We start from the raw sequence: 20,631 nt of genomic DNA on the forward strand, positions 1-20,631 counted from the left end.
GGCCACTGGCTGGAAGCGGGGACCAGACTCCCACGGGGCACGATCAAAGGTAAACCTCAGCCTTCGGACCCTTCGCCCCGGTTACCCGTAACTGCGGCGAAACCTCCGCGCCCCGGGCCTCCTCTCTCTCGCCCAAACCCGGGTCCAGCCCCCCGCGGGCGACGGCGGAGCGCTCGGCACCGGGGAGGGTCCCAGGGCAGCGCCGACGGGCGGCCGCCTCCCCTCGCGCGCCCGGACGGCGGCGGAGGGCGCTTCCGGGGGCGGCGGGCGCGGAGCCCGCGGCGGCGCGAGGCCGGAGCGCGGCCCGGCGGGGCGGGGGCGGGGCCGGGAGCGTGCGCGCGCACCTCACTCTCCGCCGCCCGGGGCCGCCCACTCGCGAGTCCCGGCGGTGAGGCCAGTCCGCGTTCGGCCGCCCCCGCCCCCCGGCTCCCTCCCCGGCGCGTCCCAACGGGTGTGGGCACCCTCGGCTGTGCGGCGCTGCCCGGACCTCAGGGGGCCGCGGCCCAGGACCCGGCCGCGGTCCCGCACGGTGTGGACGCGCCGCCTCTCCCGCAGCCGCCGTCAGAGCGAGCCGCGGCGAGGGGCCGGAGGCGGCACCGCGGAGGCCCTCACGGCGGCCGGCGGCCGGGCCGACCTCTGCCCGCCGGAGGCGCCGCTGCTCCCGCGCACCCGGGGCCGCCGCCTCGCCAGAGCTGAGCGAGGAATGAGCAGGCGCCGGCCCCGGGCTCTCGGAGCGAGGGGCGGCGGCTCGGCTTCTCCCCACGCCGCGGAGCCGCGGGGGCTCGGTCACCGCGGCCGGGCGGGGCGCGGCCGGGGGCAGCGGCAGCGGCGGCCTCGCTCGGGGGGCCGGCGCCGGGGTTAACTCCGCCGGCCCGGGGGGGAGGAGGAGGAGGAGGAGCCGCCGGCGGGGCGGGCCCGCGCGCTCCCGGCGCACGCCGGGGCCTCTCAGTGGCCGCCGAGGAGGAAGTTCCGCTCCCTGACAGAGCCGAGCGGCGGCGACAGCGGCTACGGCGGCGCGGCCGGGCGGGCGCTGGTCCTCGCGGCGCGGATGCCCTTCGCGCCTGCCGTCCAGTGGGCAGCGCCGGAGCCCTCCCCGGAGCCGGGGCCGCGTCGGGAGGCGCGGGCGTCCGAGACCTCCTGCCGCTCGGCCCAGCGCCGCCGCGTCGGCTTCCCCACGAGGTGGGAGACCGCCCTCCCTGTTGGCCGACTTCCGAAGAGACCCTGTTTTTTCCGCCACTGAGGTTGAGAGGTTCTGGAATCGAAGCATCAGAGGAGGTGACGTGACCCTTCTGTAATGTAACCCTTCGGATCTGGACAGGCCGCCTTCGGGGCCGGGAGACCGCAGTGGAGCATCCGCCGGGGCGCAGGAATGGAAGAACCCACCTCGCACCCTTTCTGCGGCGTCGCGTGCCCAACCCACCCTTCGGCATGAGGGGGGCCGCTGTAGGAATCCCGCCGAGGTCCTGACAGCCCGATGGCGACGGAGATACCGCGGGACGGAAACTAGGGATCGTCCGGGGGCCGCACGCGTTTCTGAATGAAATCGGGCGAGCGTAAAGAGGCGCCCCATTAAGAAAGCACAACAGCCCTTTACGAGGAGAAAAATTGAATTTCCCCGTTTTCGCCAAGGTTTTGAAGATTGTTGTATGTGTTGTACATTTGGTATAAGATGAGAACTTTATAAAGTACTCTGTCCGAGAGTGTAAACGATGACTACCCCAGCCCTGCTGCCCCTGTCTGGACGAAGGATACCGCCCCTGAACTTGGGGCCGCCTGCCTTCCCGCACCACAGAGCTACCTTGAGGCTGTCCGAGAAGTTCATTCTCCTCCTCATCCTAAGTGCCTTCGTCACCCTGTGCTTTGGGGCGTTCTTCTTCCTTCCAGACTCTTCAAAACACAAACGCTTTGACCTGGGTTTGGAAGATGTGTTAATTCCTCACGTAGATGCCAGCAAAGGGGCTAAAAACCCCGGAGCCTCCCTGATTCATGGACCCGATGAGCATAGACACAGGTTTGTTTATTTCAGAAGTTCTGGTATTCACATTGGGCAGAGCGAGGTGTGGTTTATTGCATCGGATCTGTTCTATTTGCTTTTTCTTTTTCGGTAAAATGTCATTTTCCCTGAGTCGTGAGACTTGTTTCAAAACTGGTTGAGTAGAACCAGAGACTGAAAGGGCTCCTCGAGCCCCATTTAAAGTCCAACGCCTTCGTTTTATATGGGAGGAACAGTTGCGTCCAGAGATAACCTAAAGAAATAGTGACATATGTTATACCTTCATTTATTAAGAATGTGTTGCATTCAGTCATTGTGCCACCCAGTGAAATAGATGATACTGAACCCTGACAGCTTCTGTGGGTTTGTCCTCTGCCAGAGGTCTCTCATTCTCTCACTTTGTAATTAAAGCTTAGTAGCGAATCTTAGCTTTTTAGGAAGACAAACATGGCAGGATATACCTGTCATTTCTTAATATGCAAAAATATCCTGATTATTATTTTCAGGGGATGTGTTTGGGTACTCAGTATGAAATTAGTAAAGTTAAAGATGTCATTGAATCTTGCCATATCACTTTGTGAGTCTTGTAGACAAGATTTGGTTATGTTTTTAAATTTAATATTGCCCTAAAACACACACACACACACACACACACACACACACATACACATTAATTGAGAGGTGGAGTGTATCAAGTAACTATTAGAAGATGATCAATTAAAGGGTACACATTCTTTCAAATCACCAAATCTGAAATGAGCTCTTGGGAGAGTTTAGCCAAATTAAGATAAAACGGGAGCTCTAGTTACAGCCCCTTTAAATCATTTATGTAATTTGTATCAAAGAAGAGTTTGGGACAGTAGTTTCCTTTTCTCAGACCTACAGTTGTGTGTGTTTTTTAACCTGCTATATGTTTCCCCTTTTTTCTCTATTTCTTAAAATAATCTTTGAGTATGTGATAAAAATCATATGCTTGAGTTGTTTTCAGCTGACATTAGTTTTAACTTTTTATCAAGCACAAGGTCTTGAGAAAGCTTAGTTTCAAATGTGAGCCTAAGTTAAATACTTGCAAAAATGCACTGTTGTAATGAGAAGTGGTTTTTCCTTTTTCTCAGTCTTGTTAATTTATTATTTGCTTGCTGATTCTTTGACTGTTGTCTGAACCTTATGGAGTAGTTACTTGAAAATTGTTTCATGCCATTATTTTGTAATTAAGTTAATTTGGAATTTTTTCCATCATTTTCAGCTTCTGTACTCTTTTGTGTTTATTTCTTTTATTTTGCCTTTTGCTCTTTGTGAATTTGAGAAAAATATGATGTGATCTGTGAACTATGTTGTTGAAAAATTAATACTGAAAGTACTGTTTTCCTTGAAAATTTTATTTCCCATGATATTTATATAAGCTATGGGAAATATTTGGAAAATATTTTTTGAGCTCCTTGATGGCCATGCATTAGCATTATTTGATTCTATCTGTCCTATACTAAGCAGTTTCCTTTATATTTTAAGTGTGGTCTAAAGGTTTAAAAAAATATATGGCAACCTTCTAGTTTAAAAACACATAGAAAAATTCTCAGTTAAGTAGAATTAAGATTTAGAATGTGAATGAAAATACAGATATGTACATTTTATTCACATTTTTAAAAGCCTATTTAAATCTCTTAAGAATTCTGAAATTTATATAGCCTGTGAACACATATGCTTGTGTATTGCTGCTATCCAAAACTATTGGGTTCCTGAGTTTGGAGTGAGAGACTGGTTATTGAATTCTGATAGCAAGGGATAGTAAGTGACCCAAATCCTGAGTTTTGGGTAGTGAGAGTCTGGGTAGCAAAGTGATATATGTGAAAATTTATTTAAATCTGTTTGGTTCCTGAGTTTTGGAAAACAAGAATTCAAATAGTGAGAGTTCAGGTAGCCAGGGATCTCTGTGCATAAATTTCTGGGTTTTATCAGTTGTTTTTGTATTTGCTTATAGTATGTTATCAGTTCTTGCTTAACCATATCTGAAAACACAGGCTATTAATGATAAGAATTGTAATTGGATCAATGAAGTGCATTTCAAGTTAGAGATGATTCACATAAGTTCAAAGTGTGAGACATAAAACATCAAATCATTTATAAACATTAACTTATTTAAAAATAATTCAGAAAGATAGCATTGTAACAGAATTAGTTTGTATTAAGAGCATACCTAATTTGAGTGTGGGTCAAAAAACCATCTTTCTTAATTTGGAAACTATAAATTGATAATTTGTGTGGAGAAGGGTGCAGGATAGAGGGATGCGGATAAGTAATGGAAAATAAATCATGGCCATTATTTCTTACTCATAGTATTTAAGAGATACTTTTTGAATTGGCTTTTCTTTATTAATGAATTAGTTTATTGTAGTAGTTAAGTGCTTAAGCTTTGGAGTTAGACTACATGGATTCATACCCTGTTTTGTTACTGATTAGATGTGTGCTTTTGAGCAAATTTTAAAACTTGAAGTTGCTACCTCTGTATGACAATGGCATCTATTTTACAGATTGTTATATTGAATGAGATAGTACAAAGTTCTTAGCATAGTTCCTAGCATTTAGTAAATGCTCAGTAAATATTAGCTTTTATTATCAATAATTCTACAATGTCTTTATTGATATTAGAGAGAGAGCAAGGGAGAGAGTGAGAAACATCGATGTGAGAGAGAAACATCCATCAGCTGCCTCTTGTACGCACCTTGATATGGGACTGAACCCACAACCTGGGCATGTGCCCTGACTGGGAATTGAATCTGCGGCCTGTAGGTGCACCAGACAATGCTCAACCAACTGAGCCATACCAGCCATGGCAATAATTATAGTTTTAATTGAATATTTTAATTCTGAGTCTTCTTACCTTTAAACACTGTACATGTTTCTGAAAAGTTAGGCACAGATTAATATTTTTGAAGTACATCAGAATCTTGTTGTCTAAAGGAACATTTTATAACCAAACCAGTTAGCAACAAATGTGTGTCGCAGGTCTACTCTGTGTAAGGCCCCGCTTTTATGGACCATCTGGGGGGGCAGTGATGGGCATTAAATGAATAAATTTGTTTTTGAGCTGTGATGAGTGTTTGGAAGTTGTTCTCAGTGCTATCAGAGCACACACATTGTGATTTAGCCTGTGGAGGCCCCAGAGTGGGGGCAAGGTTGGGGGTGGCAGTGAAATAGAGAAGGCCTCCTTGAGAAAGCAATGGCTTGGAAACTTAGAACAAGTGGGAGATCTTTGAGTGAAGTAGAGATGTGGGGGGAAAGTGATTAAAGCACAGGACACGCCCAGCCGGTATTGCCCAGTGGTTGAGTGTGGACCCATGAACCAAGAGGTCACCTGTTGGTTTCCAGGTCAGGCTTGATCCCCAGTAGGGAGTATGCAGGAGGCAGCCAATCAGTGACACTCATCATTGATGTTTCTCTCTCTCTCTCTCTCCCTTCCTCTCTCAGAAATCAGTAAAGATATGTTATTTAAAAAAAAAATCTAGACTTCTGATTTTTCTTGAAAAATTAGAGGATATGGAGGCACCCAAGTCTGTATTTTCAGAGGGCAGCACTCAGCTGGATCTGGGTAGCAGCTACTATCTCTGGAGGGACTTGTGCTCCTCACTTTATGCCACTCAATTAAGTTGCCAGATAACTAAATCTAGTGAATCAATATTTAACCTGGTTGTTGTTGAGTAAAGAATCTCTAGGCAGGATCCTGGAGTGTTTGTAAAGTGTTTCTATGGGAAGTTATTGAAGGGTTTTCATTAAAGCACAGGAATGACATAGTTATTGAAAAATGAATTGCAGTATAAACACTGGGTTGGAGAGGCGCAGGAGGAGATGTAGTGAACTCAGGAGGTTCTAGGTAATGGAGGATATTGGCTTAGACCACAATGGTGGTGGTGGTGAAGGAGAAAAATTAGTAGAGAAAAGTGGTTGATTCAAGAGACGTTAAACTCTTAAGTTTCACAGAAATTGGTGGTCAATTGACTATGGGGGGCTAAAGGAGGAGGAGGAGTGAGTCCAGGATAACTCCTAGTTTCTGGGTGATGTGGCTGTGGATTACTAAGAAATATATATTATATTTAATTAGATTTATGTAATTGATATTACATGAATTTAAGATAAAGTATTTTTATCAGAAAACCTATATATTCCCTTTCTATTCAGTGGTTCATAAATAATTCAGAGTTTACAAACAATATATACCTTCCAGATGATAATATGAAGTGTATAGTTTGGTATTGATGATAGTCATTTTTAGCATGTGTGATTTTAAAGTAACCAAAACAGGTATTGGTTATAATAAACATGACTGTTGTTATAAATATATACTGATATACATAAAGTATCGTGTTCATTTTTTGTGTATATAATAGACCTAATTAAAATGTTACTTACTAATTTCTTTTGAAACACATTTGTTTTATATAATAGTATTATATAAATGGGCTTTTTTTGTTGTTGTTGTTTATTTATTTGAATTGCCAGTAGGTTTCATCCACCTGTGAGGGTTTTGTTAGTATGAATTGAATACTTGAGGATCAGGTGTATGTTAACTTCTGATTTTTCCTCAAACAGAAAGAACATAGGCTTAGGAGTTAGAAGGGCCTGAAGTTGCATCTTGGTTCTACTAACGAGCTGTGTGACATTTAACTAGACATAATCACTCTAAACCTGTGTTGGCCGATATAGTAGTCATTAGTGATATGTAGCTATTGAAATTGAAATGTGGCTAGTTCAAGTCACAGTGTGCTTTAGTGAGAGTTTCTAAAGTTTTTCATGTCATGATTTGTATTTTTTGCTTGATTCAGTTGGCCTTTTATTGCAGAAGTAGAGATCTAAGATCTCACTTTTATTATTTAAATTTTCTTTTTTCATCTCATTCTTCTTCCATTCTTTTTCCCCCTCTCCTGCTCTTTACTTGGTGCGTTCTGCTTTTTTGGGGGGGTTACATCACTTTACCCTCTAAGTGTGCTGAACTTTCCCTTGCGGTGTATTTCCCCTCGTTGGCTCATGGTTATTTTTCCTACTTCTCTTTACTCAGATGGGAATAAGGTAAGGTTGGTTTGTGCTTGATATTTGTCCACAGTCTGTAATGTAGATGCCTTTGCTACATTTTTTGTATACTTAATATTGAGTACCCTTTTCAGCTGTGTAGTTGGTCAGTTGATCTGTACAGCTCTCAGTCTATTTCTCTCTATTCTACTACAATGGTAGAGTCTTTTGTCCTCTCAGTTGTTTTGGTGATGAGGTAGATTTTATGTCATCCCCAAATTCATAATACAATTGGCAGCATGGACAGCTACTGAGATTTCTTTTGTCTTACTCCTTACCACCTAGAACACAGTTTTTCATTCTGCTTCTCATGCAGTAATTTCCCCTGTGTTCCAGGAGTTGCTCTCACAAAAACCTAGCTAGTTTAGGTAATAAGGAAAGAATTGGGAAAGGCAAGTTGAACAGTACTCTGACTGCATGTAGGTCTCTGTCCCATATTCTCCTTGGGACAGACCCTTGGTCTCTGAGATAAGTTACACTTGGGGTAGGGTAGTAGTTTGGGTATTTTTTGTTTCATGAGGTAAGGCTTGGTGTTCTGTATATTCTAGGTATGGTTATAAGTTAGTAAACAGTTCTTCCAGGTCCTGACATAATGGCTCTTACTTCTTTGATAGTCTGAGTTTTTACTATTTTCTTCATCTTTCTGGACTATTAATAGTGATTTGGAGAAGAGGCTGTAGTTTGGGACTGCTCACCAGATGACATTTTATATACTCTTCTTTAAAGCCTAATTTTGATCCTAAGCAAAGTGACAGTAACTTTGCTTTTTTTTTAGTTCAGCATTATAAAATCACTGAACATATCAGTATGTTTTTTATTCTTGTCAGAAATGAATAAAGTATTAGTATGATATGGTTAAAATGCAGAATGCCAAGGTTTAAGCCCTGATTTTTATGTTGTTCAGTAAGTATTGGAAGTTCCAGGAAATGACATACTGTACAATGCCCCACAAGTTGAATGTTAATAATAGGTGAACAGTATTTTTGGATGAAGTTAAATGTTTCAAGGAAATAAAATTTGTTTAACCATTAATTTATTTGTTCTAAAAGCTGTATTAGCCTTTTCAGAATTTTTCTTGGGTCTTATAAGAAGTGTTGTACGGCTATGAAATGTTTATTTACTCTTATTTATTAATGTTTATTTTGGACTTTCTTATTAAAGAATCAAACACATAATCTCAGAATAGTCTTGAATTAACATAGATTTATGTAGATTATGTAAGCTTTTATAACATGTAGTTTAAAATTAGAAGTTTACCCTCTTCTACCTCCCCCTACCTCCCCTTCCCTCTGGCAATCACCATACTATTGTCTGAGTCCATGAGTCTTTATTTTCTTCGCTTAATCTCTTCACCCTTCTCACCCACCCCTCAACCCCCTCCCCTCTGACAGCTGTCAATCCGTTCTCTGTATCCATGAGTCTGTCTCTACTTTGTTAGTTTATTTTGTTCATTAGATTCCACATGTAAGTGAAATCATACAGTACTTTTTCTGACTGGTTTATTTTACTTAGCATATTGTAGAATTGTTTACCTGAAACCTATATAATTTTATTAACCAATGTCACCCCAATAAATTCAAGAAAAATAAATTAAAACAATAAAATTAGATGTTATTTTTATCATCATTTATTATAAAACCATGCTTGAAATTACTTTGGGTGATATGCATTTAATCTTATTCTCTAATAGTGTTCTCTGATCTACATGGTTCTTGTTAATGTTAATTTACCCATTAACAGCTGAGATTGCCCAGATTCACATATAGATTTAGTCTCTTACCTCTGCTCCCTCTAGGTAGCCTTTTTTCTATGTACTGTTATCTTTCTAATGTATTGTCTGTGATTGCATATTTATAGTTATTTGCTTCTCTGTCTTTCCCAATACAACATGGGCTCCTTGAAGACAAATGACTGTCTTTTATTTATCTTTATATCTCCAGTGCTTGAAATGTCTTTAGTAAAAGCGTTTATCTATTGAATAAATGATGTCCATGGCAAGGTGACAAATTCCACAAGAGAAGGTATAAGCAGAATGCAAGGAAGAGTTGAGGGAGAAGATATTAAAGTAGGAAGAATGAGGTCTTAGAGTGAGAAGGATAGTTTTAATAAAGGCCCTTTATAGGAAATAATTTAAAATTAGGGAATAATTTGTATTGATCTTATCTAGAACATACTTATTCCTGTGAGTGTATCTAAGGTATTTGCATGCCCTGCCATTGAATTTCTCCTCGTTTAAGAACAAAAGGAAGAGAACAATAAAGAGTGTGTGATGAGTGTTTTCACACATTTCACCTATAGTCTTCATGTCAGATCTGTAACTTAGGTATTATCTCATTTTTACAAATACGGATACCACAAAACTTAGATCATGCTGAAAGTTGGAAGGTTGGCACCACAGAAGCCAAACATCTATTCAGTAGAACATGGTAAACATTAATGTAATTGAACAACTAGGCAAATGTACTATTGTTTGAAATTTTTATAAAAATATTTAGGCTGACTCTACATATCATTGGCAAGGAAAATCATTTTGCTATTTTCATTTTCCATAATTGTGCAAATTCAGTCATAAAACCCAATCTGCAAGTAAATCTTCAGTTCATTCTTCATGACAACCATGTTCTAAAAGGAAAATGTTCCAAGGAAAATTCCATGGCAATCAAGGTAAACTTTTATGACTGAATTCCAAGATAGATAATTGGAATGAATGCCCCTTGAAGATTTTTTTTTTCCAGAAGGAGAGCACCATTGAATATTTAAAAGCATTAGGCTCAGTGTTAAGAAATAGATAGAAACTAGGCTCTAGTTTCAGCATCGTCCTTACTTGTTGGAGTGTATTTAGATAAGCTATTAACTTCTCTGTGCCTTATTTATGAAATGAGGAAATTGATTGAATCGTTAAAGATTACTTCCAGCTCATACATATGAAATACAAGTAATTTTATGAAGTAGGGAACTGAAGAATGTGCAGTAATTTAGTTCCAAGACATCACAAATACTGTGAAAATAAAATGTATTCTAAGTAGAATTAGCAATGCCATTTTTATATATAAATTAAGGTTTAAAAATTATAAATGACTATAATTCATTTGTATATTACAGCAGTCCCCCTTGTCCATGGACTTGCTTTTTGCTGATTCAGTTACCCGTGGTCAAAAATGGGAAATTTCAGGAATAAACTGTTCATAAGTTTTAAATTGTGTGTCATTCTGAGTAGCATGATGAAATCCCATTCCATCCTGCTCTGTCCCTCCTGGGAAGTGAATCATCCCTTTGTCCAGTGCTGTATACACTGCCTGTCTGTTAGTCACTTAGTAGCCCTCTCATTTATCAGATTGACTGTCCTGGGATTGCAGTGTGTTTGTGTTTAAGTCACCCTTGCTTTACATAATAATGGCCCCAAAGCAAAAGAGCAGTGATGCTGACAATTCAGATATGCCAAAGAGAAGCCATAACGTGCTTTCTTTAAGTGAAAAGGTGTGTGTGTATAGGAAAAAACAATGTTTGTAGGGTTTGGTACTATCCATAGTTTCAGGCATCCACTGGGGGTCTTGGAATGTATCCCCTGCAGCTAAGGGGAGACTACTGTATATGATTATTTATATAATGAAATCTGTACCAATTTAAAAAGTAAATGTTTTATACATTTCTTGTTTTTCATAAGTATAAAAGTAAAATTTATTGAACATTTTATATACCCGCATGAAGGTAATAGGTGTATTTACGAAAGTATTTCCAGTTGTCATTTTTGAGCCTGATTAACAATTACATTTCTAAATTTATCTAAGACTTTAGGATAGATTTTGTGGAAAACAAGAGTCCTTTAGTAATTCAGGTCTCAGATCTTGTGAAATTTTCTTTAAGACTGTAATTTCCTAACCTTAGTATTGAGAGATGCCTTTGACAGTGTCTGTTCTCTTTTGTTCTTCATATCTTAACAAGAACTTTAGGGACAAGTTATATGGTTAAAAAAAAAAAAAAAAAAAAAAGGATATGAAGAAATCTGGAGATTACAAAGAACAATGTGGTGTTTTCTTTTTATATTTTTGACATTTACGTATTTATAAAAATCAATCTCTGTTACTTATGCAGATCTCTTGACGTCTCCTTAGTGATACTGCTGTTACCATTTAAAAAATATTGGTCACACTTATTCATCAAATGTTTTGAGTAGTTTTTATATGCTAAGCATTATACTAAGTATTGGGGATTATTGGAAAATAATGTAGACAATTAATTTTGATTCAGACACTACTGAAACATTTAAATCTTAGGTTCAAATCTTATTAAAGCATATAATCTTTAGAGTCAGATTCTACAGGTTCTTAAAGATATCTTTTCACCTAGGTGAGGCTCTGGCGCATGTATTTATTAGGTCATTGGCATTTTTTGAGAGTTCGGATAAGTTATTGCTTTATCTTTCCTCCTTTCATTTTTTTTCTAATATGCATTTATGTCATTAACTTATGCATTTCTGGCACATGGACTAGGTTATCTGAATATAAAGTGAAGTATTCCTGCAGCTTTTTTTCAATAAAGAATTAGACCCAGACATCTGAAAAATAGGCTAATCATTGTGCCAAATTGAGATCTGGAACACTTCTATGTATTTATGTATCTAAAACTATTTATATATAGCTATATGGTTATAGTTAATTTCATTTATAAAGTTACATGTGTGTACGTGATCCCTTCAATTACTTGGCAGTAAGGTGGCATCTGATAGGAAGTTTGTATCTGTTTGGTGTGTATCTGTTTTGTATGTTATAGTAAATGTGGATTATTTTTCTGTTAATTTGTGATGCCATTATAAAAACATTTACTTTTTCATGACCTAGATTTTTCCCCCTGTACTTAAAAAGATTGGTAATACCTAGGGTGTGGTGAACAGTGAGCAGCTGGTTCATCTTGTGCTAACACTGTTGGTGTAAGTCTAAATTAATAGAATTTTTGTAAATAACAATTTAGTAATAACAACTAATTTAAAGTAGATATTCTTTGATTCAGCAGTTCTTCTAAGAACTTATTCTTGGTAAATCTTCACATCGGTGCACAAAATAATGTTCAGGAATGTCCGCTGAAGCCAAAACATGAAATATAGTAAATGATCCAAATGTCTGTCAACAGGGGATTAGTTAAATAAATGATAATATATCACTATATGTGCAGAGTTCTTTTCTTATTTAACCACCCTGTGGATTTTCTTAGTTATTCCCCAAAACACCATACTATTTTAATTTCATAGTTTTATAATAATATGTTTTGATATCTGGTTTATATTCTCTATACCGTCCTTGTTTTATAAGCATACATAAAAGTCTTAACAGATAATATTAATGTCACTGTACCCACAGATGTTCACCCTTGGAGTAGCCGTCATTGATTGATTTGGAAAATAGTAACTGCCACTTCTGTATTCATTCATGTGGATTGGTGTAGAGATGGAGAGAATATTGAGCTCTCACAAAGTAGGTCTGAAAACCCAGTGTCCACTGCAGTAGTGGTTTCCACATGTTTGTGTACACCAGAATCATCAGTGGAGCTCTTAATAATATCAGTTCGTGGCCATCACACAGACCTGCTGAATTGGAATCTGTATTTTTAACAAGGGCTCAAGAGAGTTTTAAGTAGTCATGCCCACACCAGTTGAGAACCATTGTACTATAAGCTCTACAGTATTTCCAAAATGCAAAAGTTTTAGAAGAGTGTGATGTACTACTATATAACATGAACATTTTCTCATCCTCTTATTTTTCTGTTTATCTCTTTCCTTCACCCTGTTTCTGTTTTTGTCCCTCTTAATATTTAGTTCTTAATTCTATTTTTAATTTTTTCTCTCTCTGGTCTGGTTTTTCACTGGTGTGTCTCTCTTCTGTCCTTTCTCCCTCCTCCCCTACCTCCTTTTTTTTCTCCCATGTGCCTACTGATAAGTTACTGATTGCTGTTTTCTCTGTTCTCATTGGCCCTGAAATTGTAACTTTCTTTCTGGGTTCCCTCCTCCTCCACTGTGTGAAGTGTTAGCTCTTTGGCATCCAGGGCTCATACCAAGTTATATTTATCCTGTTCTTTGGGCAGATAGATCTGAGTCTCTCACAGATCATTCCTACCTTTCAATGGCAGGAGTAGGAATCAACTCTCTGGGTTTGGTGTAGGAAACTTTTAAGCTTTACATTTAAAGCTTGAATTTCTTAAGTAAGGATCATTGTAACCAGTCTTTTTTTCTCCTCTACCTACAGGGAAGAAGAGGAACGTTTGAGAAATAAAATTCGAGCTGATCACGAGAAGGCCCTGGAAGAAGCAAAAGAAAAATTAAAAAAGTCGAGAGAGGAAATTCGAGCAGAAATTCAGACAGAGAAAAATAAGGTAGTCCAAGAAATGAAGATGAAAGAGAAAAAGCCACTGCCACCAGTCCCTATACCAAACCTTTTAGGAATAAATGGTGGAGACCCAGAAGATAATGACATAAGAAAGAAAAGGGAAAAAATTAAAGAGGTAATAATAAGCTGAGATTTATGATATGGAGTGATTATAGATATATATTTGGATATACATGCACACCATTTATGTTGTCATACTTAGATCTTGTTTGTTTTTGGGTCCTAGTTGTTCATTTTCCAAGTTGTCAGTAAGGACTAGAACTCCCTTCTTCGTAATATGGGTTATAATAGGATTATTGGACACTTAAAATTTTGATATAATGTTTGGATGGTTACATCACTCACCCTATGTTTAGAGATCTTTCGATATTTAGCATTTTATAAATAATGAAGAGTAGATGTATAAATAATTTATCAAATAAGAAATTTCTTAAGTGGTGCTATAAGAGATTCTGCTATATACTATGCATATCTCCTCATAAACATGCTTTTGAAGAGTTAGCATTATATCTGCCATCTTTAATTTCTCTTTCAGCAGTGTTTTGTAGTTCTCAGTATATAGTTCTTACATATACTCTGTTATATTTACTCCTAAGTATGTCATGTTTTTTGATATGATTATAAATGTAATGTTTTAAAATTTTCATTTCTGTTGTTCATTACTAGCGTATGGAAATATATTTGATTTTAGTTTGCTAAACTTGTATTCTATTATTTTACTGAAGTCATTTATTAGTTCTAGTGACTTTTTTTAGATTGCTTAGAATTTTCCTTGTACAGAGTCATGTTCTCTGTGACTATAGAAACTTACACCTTTTTCATTTTTGATTTTTATGTCTTTAATTATTTTTCTTCTCTTATTGCACTTTCTGGGACTTCTAACACATTGTTGAAAAGAAGTAGTGAGAATGGACATGTTCGATTTGTTCTTAATTTTAGGGGCTTAAGCATTTAGTTTTTTACCATTAAATATGTTGTTAGAAGTAGGTTTTTTTAAGATGCCCTTTATTAGGTTGATGTTTCCTTGTAGTTATAGTTCACTGACAGTTTTTATCATGATGGGCGTTGAATTTTGTCAAATGCTTTGTCTGCCTCTATAGAGATTATTGGAAGATGGTTTTCCTTTTATTTTGTTAACATGGTGAATTATATTGATTGGTTTTTGAATGTTAAGTTAGTCTTATATTCCTGGTTTAAACTGCATTTGGTCATCATGTCGTCATATATTGCTAATTTTGTTCAGTAGTTTTGTATTTGTGTTTTATATTGGTTTTTAGTTGCCTTATAATGTCTTTGCCTGGTTTCAGTGTCTGAGTAAGGTTAGCTGCAAAAAACAAGTTGAGAAATGTTTTAATGAATAGTGTACTGTTAAATGAACAGATTTTTGATCTACTATAGGCTGCTATTAAATAATTCAGCTGATATATAATTAAATACTTTGCTACTGTGTTGCTTAGACTCCTTGGGTTGTAAGAAATTCAGCTCAACGTTATTAATATAAAAATACTTATTTGCTTACTGGCTCTGAATCCAAGCTTTGCTGAATCCAAGTCTGTAGATGTTATTGTCAATAATATGTATCTGTCTCTTTTTCTTTCGTCATTTAGTTTCTCCATGTTGGGAGAGAGTTAGCTTCCATCAGGAATTATATATTACTTAGACCTTAAGATTGCAAAATAAGAGAGTCCTCCTGTCTCCTACGGAAGAATCTTACTCTCTATAATAATATGTGTAAAAGGACTTGATTATCCCTACTTCAATCACATGTATACAATCACTTTGTTTAGGTCAGGGGTTGGCAAACTGCAACCTGTGGGCCAAATTCTGCCTTTATTTTTTAAAAATCAAGTTTAATTGGAACAGGCATGCCCATTTGTTTATGTATTGCCTATGGCTGCTTTTGTGCTGCGACAGCTGAATTAAGTCATTGGTATAGAAACTGTATGGCCTGCAAAACCTAAAATACTTAGTTTAAAGAAAGAGTTTGCTATCTTTGATCTAAGGGTAAGGAGTTCTCTAGCCAGGCTGTTTTAATTGGTTGTGGAATCAGAGCCTCTTGATTTATGGCTCTATCAAAATAACAGTGAGGGAAGGGAGCAGTTCCCAAAAGGATTGGCAGTTCCTAAAAGCAAAGAATGCCAGACACCTTCTTTCTTAATAAAAACAACTTGTCTATTACATCCAGTTTTTCCTTATGTGTAGATCCTGAGATTAAGCATTGTTATGTGTGTCTCACACTGATATAAATATTAATAGAATAACATTATTGTAGGAGATATAGGAGAATGTGTAAGGATAATAGTAATAGAATCCCTAAATTACATAAAATACAAAGATAACAGTGTGAATAATGTAAATTGATGGATTATAATTTTTCTTTTCTCAGATGATGAAACATGCCTGGAATAATTATAGGATATATGGATGGGGACATAATGAACTCAGACCTATTGCAAAGAAAGGACACTCCACTAATATATTTGGTAAGTTTACTTTTTCAAATTACTATTTCCATTTTCTACATCCATTTTAAAAATAAGACTTAACTTTTAAAATACTTTCTAAAACCTGAGTATTTCTGTGGAATGGAATTATAATTTGAAGCAACATATATTTTCTCTCTCAAGTTTCAGTCAAGATTGGTTATGGTTGCTTTGGAATACAGAGATATGTGGTAGATTTTTAGTTTGCATACAGATGCTTTAGTCATTTATCTGAGTATTTTGAAGCTTTTTCTTTGTTGTTGTTTTTTTCTTAAATACTGAGAAGTTAGGTACCTATTTGTAATTCTTTTTCTTCAACATAGCTCACACATTATAGAGCCCAGGGGGAAGGAAAGGAAATTTCAGTAGTGCTGTGTACAGGCATAACTTGGAGATAACTGCAGGTTTGGTTCCAGACCAGCACAATAAAGTGAATATTGCAATAAGGCAAGATACACATTTTTTTGTTTCCCAATGCATATAAAAGTTATGTTTACAATATACTGTAGTCTGTTAAGTGTGCGATAACATGTCTAAAAAACAATGTATATGCCTTAATTAAAAAATACTTTATTGCTAAAATTACTAATCATCATCTGAGCCTTCAGTGAGTCAAACTTTTTGCTGGTGGAGGGTCTGGCCTCAATGTTGATGGCTGCTGACGGATCAGGCTGGTTGGTTTTGAAGGTTAGGGTGGCTGTAGCAATTTCTAAAAATGAGACAACAGTGAAGTTTGCTGCTTCAGTTAGTCTTCCTTTCACCAGTGATTTCTCTGTAGTATATGATGCTGTTTGATAGCACTTTACCCACAGCGGAACTTCTTTCAGAATTGGAGTCAGTTCTCTCAAACCCTGCAGCTGCTTTATTAACTAAGTTTATGTAATATTTTAAACCCTTTGTTGTCGTTTTAACACTCTTCACAGCATGTTCACCAGGAGTAGATTCCATTTCAAGAAACCACTTTCTTTGCTTATCCGTAAGAAGCAGCTCCTCACTGGTTCAAGTTTTATCATGTGATTGCAGTAATTCAATCACATCTTTAGGCTCCTCTTCTAATTCTAGTTCTCTTGCTATTTCCACCACATCTGAATCAACTTCTTCCAAGCTCCTGTTAATGTTGATATTTTGACCTTTTCCTGTGAGTTATGAATGTTCTAGAATGGTGAATCTTTTCCAGAAGTTTTTCAATTTATTTTGCCCCAATCCATCAGAGGAATCACTATCTATGGCAGCTATAGCCTTATGAAATGCATTTCTTAAGTAATAAGACTTGAAAGTCAAAATTACTCCTGCAGATTGGATGTTGATTTCGCAAGCATCAACATTAATCTCGTAGTACATCTCTGTTAGAGCTCTTGGGTGACCAGGTGCATTGTCAATGAGTAATTTTTTTTTATTTTTTATATATATTGATTTCAGAGAGAGAGGAAGGGAGAGGGAGAGAGAGAGAGAAACATCAATGATGAGAGAGTCATTGATCGGCTGCCTCCTGCACACCCCCGACTGGGGATCGAGCCCGCAACCTGGGCATGTACACTGACCGGGAATCAAATCCCAATCGCCTGGATCCTAGGTCGACACTCAACTGCTGAGCCATGTCCGGCTGGGCGAGTAATTTTTTGAAAGGAAATCTTTTTTTCTGAACAATAGATCTCAAATATTAAAATATTCAATAAACCATGCTGTCAACAGATGTGCTGTCATCCAGGTTTTGTTTTTTCATTTATAGGGTGCAGAGTAGATTTAGCATAATCCTTAAAGGCCCTAGGATTTTCAGAATGGTAAATGAGCATTGGACTCAACTTAAAGTTACCAGCTGCATTAGCCCCAAACAAGACAGTCAGCCTGTCCTTGGAAGCTTTGAAGCCAGGCATTGACCTCTCTCTAGCTATGAAAGTCCTAGGTGGCATCTTCTTCCAATAGAAGGCTGTTTTGCCTACTTTGGAAATCTGTTGTTTAGTGTAGCCACCTTCATTAATTATTAGATCTGGAGGATAACTTGCTGCAGCCTCTATATCAGCACTTGGTGCTTCACCTGGCATTCTCATTTTATGGATATGGTTTCTTTCCTTAAACCTTATGAACCAACCTCTGCTGGCTTCAGCTTTTCTTCTGCAGCTTCCTCACTTCTCTCAGTCTTCATAGAATTGAAGAGAGTTAGGGCCTTGTTCTGGATTAGGTTTGTCTTAGGGAATGTTGTGGTTGGTTTGATCTGTCTAGACCACTAAAACTTTATTTATATCAGCAATAAGGCTGTTTTCCTTTCTTAATATTTTTGTTTGTTGGAGTAGCACTTTTTATCTCCTTCAAGAACTTTTCCTTTGCATTCACAGCTTGGCTGACTGGTGCAAGAGGTCTAGCTTTCAGCCTACCTTGGCTTTCGACATGCCTTCCTCATTAAGCTTTATCATTTCTAGCTTTATGATTTCTAATGCAGTGTTTCTCTTATAATTTGTTTTTTTGCTTAGGTGTTTTCTGTAAAAGAGAAAATGAAAAGATCATTTTGCTTGGGTTTGAAAGATGTTGGGATGGAGGAATAATGGAAAATTTTTTAAAAATTATATTATTATTTAAAAATTTAAATTATAATGAAATGCCAGAGATCTCATTATATGATATGACATTTAATTTAGTAGAGATCTCTTAATGAAGTAAACTATATTTCCTCAGCAGAGGTTATGGATGGAAAAGTTCCCATTGCTTTGTGGATGCCCACAGTGTGAGATATTAGTGCAATAAAATCCATTATATTTTAATGGTTAATTAAAATTAGATCCTCTTGGAGCAGGTTGCGAGGGCTGGCATCCAGCACCCGGTTCGTTCTGGGGGAAATAAGGGAGAGACTCTCCCGAGCACCATAATTAGAGTCCAAGTGGGCGGAGCCACTCCTAGCTGTTGGCTCATGTCTCTGCAGAGCCAGGTGTCAGGCCGCCTGGTACAACTGTGTGGGGCGGGACGGCTGCTTGGCGCCCCACGTCCCTGGCCAGGCCCCTCAGCGGGTGCCCTGCGAACCCGCAGCAGTACATGTGGTCCTCCAGCGTCCCTGGGCGCTAACGGTCCCGGCACACGGACGCCAGCGGGAGTTGGGTCCTGGGGGGAGGTGGTGGTGGGGTGTAGAGCTGGGGTGCGCACCTGGGCCCCCCTGCTCTTGGCAGCAGAGGTGAACCCAAACGCCTCCACCAACTGGAAGGAAGCAAAATCGTTTCTGAAGGGCCTGAGTGACAAGCAGTGGAAGGAATATTACTTCTGCCAGGACTTCATCAGGCTGAAAAAGATTCCAACCTGGGAGGAGATGGCAAAAGGGTTGACTGTGAAAGTGGAGGAGCCCAAGTACAAAAAGGACAAGCATCTCAACGAGAAGATCTCTCTGTTCCGAGGTGATATTACCAAGCTGGAGGTGGACGCCATCGTCAATGCTGCCAACAGCTCCCTGCTCGGAGGAGGCGGTGTGGACGGCTGCATTCACCAGGCTGCCGGGCCCCTTCTCACCAAAGAGTGCTGGACCCTGCAGAGCTGCGAGACCGGGAAGGCAAAGATCACCAGTGGCTATCGGCTGCCGCCAAGTACGTCATCCACACGGTGGGGCCCATCGCCCACGGAGAGCCCAGTTCCAGCCAGGCTGCCAAGCTTCGCAGCTGCTACCTGAGTAGCCTTGACTTGCTTCTGGAGCACGGGCTCCGCTCCGCCGCGTTGCCCTGCATCTCCACCGGCATATTTTGCTACCCCAATGAGGCTGCAGCGGAGGTAGTGCTGGCAGCGCTACGCCAGTGGCTGGAGCAGCACGAGGACAAGGTGGACCGGCTCATCATCTGTGTGTTTCTGGAGAAGGACAGAAACATCTACCTGCAGCAGCTCCCTCGCTACTTCCCAGTGGCCTGATGGTACCCGCTGCGCCCTGACCAGGGCTGCGTGGCCTGGGCCTGCTGGGTTTCACTCCCAGCTGTAAGAGGTTGCTGAAGCCTGGCCACTCCCTCCTTTCCCTCAGCCCCCTACCCTTCAGCAGCCTCCTAATAAAGACCACCCTTGTTTCAGATAAAGAAATAATCAATCCTCTCTTCAAGTAAATATTTCACTATATTAAACTCAGTGGTAAAGGGTGAGCCCTTTGAAATGATTGGAGAATAAAAGCGTACTGAAAAGAGTTGGATGTTAATTTTCTACTTTTCAAAAATTTGTTTTAGACATTAGGAAAATGAAAACGCAAGCCACAAGACTTGGAGATATTTATGATATGTGAATATAAGGATGTAATCAGAATATATAAATAATTTTATACCAAAAAAGGTATATGAATAGCCAGTAAAGCGCATCAATCATCAGGGAAATTAAAATTCAAGCCACAGTTCAACATCCTACATACCCATTAGAATCACTAAAATGGAAAGACAGATAATACCAAATGTTGTCAAGGATGGTAGAGCAACTAGAACTCACAGTGTTGCTGGAAATATAAAATGGTGCATTCTGGAGAGCAGTTTGTCAGTCTCTCATAAAGTTAGACATAAACTTACCATACAGCTCAGCAATTCTACTCCTAAATTTTTCCCTGATGCTCACACTGAGATCAGATAGCAGTTTTATTTTTCTTCTTATGTTAGATTGTTGCATCATTGACATGCAGAATTCACAAATTGAATTTTAAGCTCTCTTCTATAAAAGTTTATGTAGTAGTTATCACCCTTAAAATTAAAATAGAATTCCATGAAACTTCCAGAGT

At 39.5% G+C, this 20,631-nt stretch overlaps 1 protein-coding gene and 1 pseudogene across 3 annotated transcripts in view; both read left to right on the forward strand.

The window, feature by feature from the left end:
• The first annotated feature begins 367 nt into the window (after window positions 1-367).
• The window catches only part of MAN1A2 (mannosidase alpha class 1A member 2), a 57,086-nt gene continuing 36,822 nt past the window's right edge, over window positions 368-20,631 (forward strand). The window contains exons 1-3 of one of the 2 annotated variants that reach the window (XM_081122125.1): window positions 368-2,011; window positions 13,291-13,546; window positions 15,818-15,914. In XM_081122125.1, the coding sequence (XP_080978251.1) occupies window positions 1,710-2,011; window positions 13,291-13,546; window positions 15,818-15,914 (655 nt within the window). In that variant the 5' untranslated portion in view covers window positions 368-1,709. The remainder of the gene's footprint in view (window positions 2,012-13,290; window positions 13,547-15,817; window positions 15,915-20,631) is intronic. The other variant, XM_081122126.1, reaches the window with a different exon arrangement.
• LOC308549485 (ADP-ribose glycohydrolase MACROD1 pseudogene) lies at window positions 18,817-19,793 on the forward strand (annotated as a pseudogene). The gene has a single exon. The product of its transcript is annotated as an ADP-ribose glycohydrolase MACROD1 pseudogene (transcript).

The sequence above is a fragment of the Miniopterus schreibersii genome, assembly GCF_964146895.1.
Source record: "Miniopterus schreibersii genome assembly, chromosome: 19".
NCBI classification, from domain to species: Eukaryota; Metazoa; Chordata; class Mammalia; order Chiroptera; family Miniopteridae; genus Miniopterus; species Miniopterus schreibersii.